This window comes from Hemiscyllium ocellatum, chromosome 35, assembly GCF_020745735.1.
Source record: "Hemiscyllium ocellatum isolate sHemOce1 chromosome 35, sHemOce1.pat.X.cur, whole genome shotgun sequence".
NCBI classification, from domain to species: domain Eukaryota; kingdom Metazoa; phylum Chordata; class Chondrichthyes; order Orectolobiformes; family Hemiscylliidae; genus Hemiscyllium; species Hemiscyllium ocellatum.
The window spans coordinates 22,086,548-22,094,773 of record NC_083435.1 but is presented as its reverse complement, the minus strand read 5'-3'; the positions used below and the strand labels follow the sequence as shown (position 1 = coordinate 22,094,773).

Genomic DNA, 8,226 nt, shown 5'->3' with positions numbered 1-8,226 from the left:
GGACAGTGTCTGACCCACTGACCCACCCAGTCCCAGAGGGAGGGGGGAAAGGACAGTGTCTGACCCACTGTCCCACCCAGTCCCAGAGGGAGGGGTGGGATTGGGGATCAGTCCGACCTTGGGGAGGCCACGCGGTTGGTTGGTCGGTCAGATGCGTTGCCCCAGTGGCTCCCTGTCTGTGTTTTATCGCTGTGTCCTGTGCGCGCCCCCCAGGCCCTCGAACAGGAGAAGCTGAGATTCGTCCCCAGTTCCCTCCACAAGACCTGGCACAGCTGGCTCTCCAACATCAGGTCAGTGTTGGCGGTTGGGAGTGGGTCTCGGGGTGGGTGGGTGGGTGGGGGTGTGGGGGACCATCGGGTGGGACCAGTCGCGCTGAAATCGTGGATTCTTCATTTCAAAGACATTTAAAAACGTGTAAATCTCATTCTGATGTGCGTGACACTGAGCCGCAACATAATTCCCCCCCTCCCCCTTGTCTTGGAGAGCATCCATTTGTCCTCCAGGGAACGAGAGTTGTTCAGGCCACTTCACCAAGAGCCTTTAAGGATGGGGCCGGACGTACCACCTGCCCCCCCAGTGGAATCTAAATGCTTTCGGCCTGAAATTCTATCGATCAGAAATATCGGGTTTATCACAGAGCGGGAATCTCTGCTGGCCATTCAGCCCATCGGGTACACACCGACCCGTCCCGTCCCCAGACCCCCCACAACTCCACATTTAACACGGCCAACCCACCCTGACCTGCACGCCTGGGCACTGAGGGAGCACCCGGAGGAGACCCACGCAGACACGGGGAGGATGTGCAAACTCCACACAGACAAGTCGCCACCCCCCCTCCGAGGCTGGAATTGAACCCAGGTCTCTGACGCTGTGAGGTGGCGGGTCTAACCCACCCCGTAACATCAAGTTCAGGAAGTATTGGGTGGGGGGGGGGACGGCCCAATGTGTTCCACCACTGCTTCACTCGAATCTCAACCTCTCTGAGGGTCATCAAGTAGCCCTGTCCCGCTCCCTGTTGCCCATCTTATTTGTAGAATATTTTTATTTATTCATAGCCAGCCGTGACTGGCTGGGCCCATGTGTATTGGCCCCTTGGCGATCAACTGCCTAATCGAACGAGGTAAAAACAATGACTGCAGATGCTGGAAACCAGATTCTGGATCTGTGGTGCTGGAAGAGCACAGCAGTTCAGGCAGCATCCAAAGTGCAGCGAAACCGACGTTTCGGGCAAAAGCCCTTCATCAGGAATAAAGGCAGTGAGCCTGAAGCATGGAGAGATAAGCTAGAGGAGGGTGGGGGTGGGGAGAAAGTAGCATAGAGTACAATAGGTGAGTGGGGGAGGGGATGAAGGTGATAGGTCAGGGAGGAGAGGGTGGAGTGGATAGGTGGAAAAGGAGCTAGGCAGGTCGGACAAGTCTGGGCAAGTCATGGGGACAGTGCTGAGCTGGAAGTTTGGAACTAGGGTGAGGTAGGGGAAGGGGAAATGAGAAAGCTGTTGAAGTCCACATTGATGCCCCTGAACCGTTAGGGAGGGAATTCCCGGGATTTTGACCCAGCGGGAGCGTTGGAACGGCCAAGCGTCACCACGTCCGTGTTTTCCCGGCCTTGCTCTCTTCCAGTGTCTGTGTGTGGGGGAGGCAGAGCAGGCTGGGCCCGGTGGTGGTGGTGGGGAGTCGGGGGGGCGGGGTTGGTAGGGGCTGTGGGTTGGAGCAACACGAGTTCGAAACACCCCATCCCCCCCCCCGCCCCAAAACTTCCTCCCCCTCTGTCAGCAGGTGGAGCGCGCCAAACGGGGGAGGTGGGATTTCAATTTGAATTCCGAACCCGATTTCACACAAAAAAAGAACCCGCAGTGAGCCGCTGGGAGCAGTCCCCGAGGAAAGGGTCCCGGGCTGGCAGACAATGGCAGCCGTGTGGACCGGTCTCGCTCGCTCACTCACACCGAGGGCAAATGGCCAGGTCTGGGCTGGTCCGACTCGACCCTACCTCACCCTACCCTTGGGGTAGTTCAGGACAGTCCATAAGACCATAAGACATAGGAGTGGAAGTAAGGCCATTCGGCCCATCGAGTCCACTCCGCCATTCAATCATGGCTGATGGGCATTTCAACTCCACTTACCCGCATTCTCCCCGTAGCCCTTAATTCCTCGAGACAACAAGAATTTATCAATCTCTGCCTTGAAGACATTTAGCGTCCCGGCCTCCACTGCACTCTGCGGCAATGAATTCCACAGGCCCACCATCCTCTGGCTGAAGAAATGTCTCAGCATTTCTGTTCTGAATTGACCCTCTCTAATTCTAAGGCTGTGTCCACGGGTCCTAGTCTCCTCACCTAACAGAAACAATTTCCTAGTGTCCACCCTTTCCAAGCCATGTGTTATCTTGTACGTCTCTATTAAGTCTCCCCTTAATCTTCTAAACTCCAATGAATACAATCCCAGGATCCTCAGCCGTTCCTCGTATGTTAGACCAACCATTCCAGGGATCATCTGTGTGAATCTCCGCTGGACACGCTCCAGTGCCAGTATGTCCTTCCTGAGGTGTGGGGACCAAAACTGGACACATTACTCCAAATGGGGCCTAACCAGAGCTTTATAAACTCTCAGTAGCACAACGGTGCTTTTATATTCCAACCCTCTTGAGATAAATGACAACATTGCATTTGCTTTATTAATCACGGACTCAACCTGCATGTTTACCTTTAGAGAATCCTCGACTAGCATTCCCAGATCCCTTTGTACTTCGGTCAACTTTTTTTTATTTTTCCTTTGCCCTCCCACCGGATCTCTTGCCTTCCAGTGATTGGTGCGTCTCCCGGCAGCTCTGGTGGGGCCATCGGATTCCAGCCTATCGCGTGGCATGGCCCGGCTCCTCTGACCTGCAAGTGAAGGTGACCCTTGAACTCTGACCCGTCCCTCCCCCGATTGGCGCTCGGTCCTTGGGGCTAAGGGGTATGGGGGGGGGGGGTGAGGTGTTGGTGGGGGATGAGTAGGGTGGGATTCGGATGGGGGGGGGGGGGCGAGGGGTGGCGAGAGAGGAATCCGGTGACTCTGGGCAGGAGGGGGGGGGAGCACAGAGGGGGTTCAGGCAGGTCGGGGTTGGGGGTGGAGATGGGGAGAGCGGTGATGGAGGGAGGGAGGGGAGTGGGGAAGGAACTGGGGCTTTGGAACCAGACCCTGTGCTAAGAGAGAGGGGCAGAACTGGGGTGGAGATGGGCATGGGGCTGTGGGAAGGGGTGGAGGGTGGGGGGGGGAGGAATGGGTGACGTAGTCGGGGTGAGGGGGGGGTGTGAGTAAGGAGGAGGACTGGACGGGAACGTCAGGGAGTGGGAAGGGGGCTGGGGGAGAGGTGCAGAAGGAGGGGTTTGAGGGTTAGGAGATAACAGGAGGGGAGGTCACACTCGGGACTGGGTCAGAGGGAGAGTTGGTGGGGGGTGGCAGCAGTCGGTGACCCCAGGGGGATGAGTGTGGAAGTGGGGAGCGTCCCGACACGGGGGTGGGGGCAGTAAGGAGGGTTTCCCCAGCCGCCGCGCGCTCTCATTGCTCTCTCCCCCCCCCCCCCCCGCCCAGGACCGTTGGCAGGGTGAGGCGCAGGAACTCTGGGCCATCGGCAGGACAGAGGGGGAGGCTCGCAGGAACGCAGCCAATCAGCACGGAGTAAAGGAGAGCGAGGTCACCCTGACACAAGGTACAGCCTGGCACCAGGGGGCGACACCGCGTACAATAACACACAGGTCATGGTAATACCTGGGGCCGGGGTCATGGTAACACGTGGGGCCTGGGTCACGGTAACACGTGGGGCCTGGGTCACGTAACACATGGGGCCAGGGTCACGGTAACACGTGGGGCCTGGGTCACGGTAACACATGGGGCCTGGGTCACGGTAGTGCATGGGGCACGGTAACGTCTGGGGCCTGGGTCACGGTAACGTCTGGGGCCTGGGTCACGGTAACACGTGGGGCCTGGGTCACGGTAACACATGGGGCCTGGGTCACGGTAACACATGGGTCACGGTAACGCCTGGGGCCTGGGTCACGGTAGTGCATGGGTCACGGTAACGCCTGGGGCCTGGGTCACGGTAACGCCTGGGGCCTGGGTCACGGTAACGCCTGGGGCCTGGGTCACGGTAACGCCTGGGGCCGGGGTCACGGTAACACATGGGGCCTGGGTCACGGTAGTGCATGGGGCACGGTAACGTCTGGGGCCTGGGTCACGGTAACACGTGGGGCCTGGGTCACGGTAACACATGGGGCCTGGGTCACGGTAACACATGGGTCACGGTAACGCCTGGGGCCTGGGTCACGGTAGTGCATGGGTCACGGTAACACCTGGGGCCTGGGTCACGGTAACACCTGGGGCCTGGGTCACGGTAACGCCTGGGGCCTGGGTCACGGTAGCACATGGGGCCTGGGTCACGGTAACACATGGGGCCTGGGTCACGGTAACACCTGGGGCCTGGGTCACGGTAACGCCTGGGGCCTGGGTCACGGTAACACATGGGGCCCGGGTCACGGTAGTGCATGGGTCACGGTAACGCCTGGGGCCTGGGTCACGGTAACACCTGGGGCCTGGGTCACGGTAACACCTGGGGCCTGGGTCACGGTAACGCCTGGGGCCTGGGTCACGGTAACGCCTGGGGCCTGGGTCACGGTAACGCCTGGGGCCTGGGTCACGGTAGCACATGGGGCCAGGGTCACGGTAACGCCTGGGGCCGGGGTCACGGTAACGCCTGGGGCCGGGGTCACGGTAACGCCTGGGGCCGGGGTCACGGTAACGCCTGGGGCCGGGGTCACGGTAACGCCTGGGGCCTGGGTCACGGTAACACATGGGGCCCGGGTCACGGTAGTGCATGGGTCACGGTAACGCCTGGGGCCTGGGTCACGGTAACACCTGGGGCCTGGGTCACGGTAACACCTGGGGCCTGGGTCACGGTAACGCCTGGGGCCTGGGTCACGGTAACGCCTGGGGCCTGGGTCACGGTAACGCCTGGGGCCTGGGTCACGGTAGCACATGGGGCCAGGGTCACGGTAACGCCTGGGGCCGGGGTCACGGTAACGCCTGGGGCCGGGGTCACGGTAACGCCTGGGGCCGGGGTCACGGTAACGCCTGGGGCCGGGGTCACGGTAACGCCTGGGGCCGGGGTCACGGTAACGCCTGGGGCCTGGGTCACGGTAACGCCTGGGGCCTGGGTCACGGTAACGCCTGGGGCCGGGGTCACGGTAACGCCTGGGGCCTGGGTCACGGTAACGCCTGGGGCCTGGGTCACGGTAACGCCTGGAGCCGGGGTCACGGTAACGCCTGGGGCCGGGGTCACGGTAACGCCTGGGGCCTGGGTCACGGTAACGCCTGGGGCCGGGGTCACGGTAACACATGGGGCACAGTAACACCTGGGGCCTGGGTCACGGTAGCACATGGGGCCTGGGTCACGGTAACGCCTGGGGCCTGGGTCACGGTAACGCCTGGAGCCGGGGTCACGGTAACGCCTGGGGCCTGGGTCACGGTAACACATGGGGCACAGTAACACCTGGGGCCTGGGTCACGGTAGCACATGGGGCCTGGGTCACGGTAACGCCTGGGGCCTGGGTCACGGTAACACCTGGGGCCGGGGTCACGGTAACGCCTGGGGCCTGGGTCACGGTAACACATGGGGCACAGTAACACCTGGGGCCTGGGTCACGCTGACGCACGGAACACAGTAACACAGTGAATGTGTCTGTGTGTGTATATCTGTGTGTGTGTGTATATCTGTGTGTGAGCGAGTGTGTCTGTGTGTGTGTGAGCGAGTGTGTGCATGCGTGTGTGCGTGAGTGTTTGTGTGAGTGTGTCTGTGTGAGTGAGAGTGTATGTGTGTGTATGAGAGAGTGAATGTCTGTATCTGTATGTGAGTGTGTGTGTGTGTGTGTGTGTGGGGGGGGTGTGTGTGTGTGTGTGGGGGGGTGTGTGTGTGTGGGGGGGTGTGTGTGTGTGGGGGGGTTGTGTGTGTGTGTGTGTGTGGGGGGGTTGTGTGTGTGTGTGTGTGGGGGGGTTGTGTGTGTGTGGGGGTTGTGTGTGTGTGTGTGTGGGGGGGTGTGTGTGTGTGTGTGTGTGGGGGTGTGTGTGTGTGTGTGTGTGTGGGGGTGTGTGTGTGTGTGTGTGTGGGGGGGTTGTGTGTGTGTGTGTGTGAGTGTGTATTCCCCGGTCCTGTTGAACATTGCCTGGACATCCTGCCTTCCTGGTTTCTCCTGTGTTCTGTGCTCCCACAGATGACGACGTCCTGGACACGTGGTTTTCCTCAGCTCTGTTCCCGTTTGCCGCGATGGGATGGCCACGCGAGGTGGGTGCTGTCTCCCGTGGGTGAAGGGGGGGTCGTCTCCTCTCGCCCCTCTGTTCAGTTTGGACCCGCTGCAGAGGGGGAGCGGGGTGGGGGCGGGGGCAGGTCTGAGTGAATCGTACAGAATCCTCTCAGGCCTGGATCAAGTGGACATGAAGGAGGGGTTTTGAGACTGACACCCCAGAGACTGACAGCCTCCCGGTGAAGGGCTGACCTTTCCGAACGGAGAGGAGGAGGAATTGCTTTCTCTGGAGGATGAGAGAGTCTTTGAGGGAGAGTTTGGCAGGTTCTTGGTTTGTTAAGGGCTTAAAGGGAGAAGGCGGGGGGGGGGGATGGGGTGTTGAAACACCACCACCATGAGCGAATGGTGACACAGGGGTTGACAGGCCTTACTCTGCTGCCGTGCCGTGTGGTCTCACGGCTCACCCTGGTTACATCAGGCCGGGGGTCAGTGTGAGGCAGCGAGAGGGGCCTGGCCTTGGGGAGTCAGGCTGCTCTCCTGCACTGTGGGAGTGCCACACTGCCATTGATGCGCTCCCTCACGCGCTGCGTCAACAGGAGGGTAATCTGCTCCCCCCGCACCCTTACTCGGGCACCAATACGCCAGGGGAGTGTCCCTCAGCCGCCTCCCCTCACGATTTATCCCTGCTCTGAGTCATCGATCCCGCAGCTCTCTCTGTGGAATGGGGACAGTAGCAGGAGGCCGTTTGGTCCGTCGTGCTGATGGTTTCCCCTCTGGCAGAGCCGTCCGTTTTGTCCCACCTTTGTCCGGTTGGACCGCCTGAGCTGGTGGGATCTTGCTGTGCCGCCGTTCCCATGGTGACGGTAACGAGGGGGCTTGCCGTCTCTGTGACTGACTGACAGGGGTCTGGGCCGGCTGTGTGAGCCGTGGTTTGTTCTCTTCCCCAACAGACGCCGGATTTGAGGAATTTCTACCCTAACTCGCTGCTGGAGACGGGGAGTGACCTGATCTTTTTCTGGGTGGCAAGGATGGTCATGCTGGGGCAGGAACTGACAGGAGAGCTGCCTTTCCCACAGGTCAGGGGGGGTGTGTGTGTGTGTGTGTGTGTGAGAGAGAGAGAGAGGGGTGTGGCTGTGTGTGTGCCTGTGTGCGTATGTGTCTGTGCATGTCTGTGTGCGTGTACGTGTGTGCGTGTCTGTGCATGGAGGAGAAAGTGAGGACTGCAGATGCTGGGGATCAGAGCTGAAAATGTGTTGCTGGAAAAGCGCAGCAGATCAGGCAGCATCCAAGGAACAGGAGATTCGACGTTTCGGGCCAGAGCCCTTCATCAGGAATGAGGAGGGTGTGCCCAGCAGGCTAAGATAAAAGTTAGGGAGGAGGGACTTGGGGGAGGGGTGTTGGAAATGCGATAGGTGGAAGGAGGTCAAGGTGAGGGTGATAGGCCGGAGTGGGGTGGGGGTGGAGAGGTCGGGAAGAAGATTGCAGGTTAGGAGGGCGGTGCTGAGTCCCAGGGTTGGGACTGAGACAAGGTGGGGGGGAGGGGAAATGAGGAAACTGGAGAAATCTGAGTTCATCCCTTGAGGTTGGAGGGTTCCGAGGCGGAAGATGAGGCGCTCTTCCTCCAGGCATCGTGTGGCCAGGGTCTGGCGATGGAAGAGTCCAAGGACCTGCATGTCCTCGGTGGAGTGGGACGGGGAGTTAAAGTGTGGTTGGGTTGGTTGGTCCGGGTGTCCCAGAGGTGTTCCCTGAAGCGTTCTGCAAGTAAGCGGCCCGTCTCCCCAATATAGAGGAGGCCACATCGGGTGCAGCAGATGCAATAGATGATGTGTGTGGAGGTGCAGGTGAATTTGTGGCGGATATGGAAGGATCCCTTGGGGCCTTGGAGAGAAGTGAAGGAGGAGGTGTGGGCGCAAGTTTTACATTTCCTGCGGTTGCAGGGGAAGGTGCCGGGAGTG

At 60.2% G+C, this 8,226-nt stretch overlaps 1 protein-coding gene across 1 annotated transcript in view; it reads left to right on the top strand.

The window, feature by feature from the left end:
• Window positions 1-8,226, top strand: part of vars2 (valyl-tRNA synthetase 2, mitochondrial) — a 33,655-nt gene that overhangs the window by 5,353 nt on the left and 20,076 nt on the right. Inside the window, exons 6-10 of the mRNA XM_060850653.1 lie at window positions 214-290; window positions 2,800-2,890; window positions 3,570-3,687; window positions 6,242-6,312; window positions 7,222-7,347. Coding sequence (XP_060706636.1) covers window positions 214-290; window positions 2,800-2,890; window positions 3,570-3,687; window positions 6,242-6,312; window positions 7,222-7,347 — 483 coding nt within the window. The remainder of the gene's footprint in view (window positions 1-213; window positions 291-2,799; window positions 2,891-3,569; window positions 3,688-6,241; window positions 6,313-7,221; window positions 7,348-8,226) is intronic.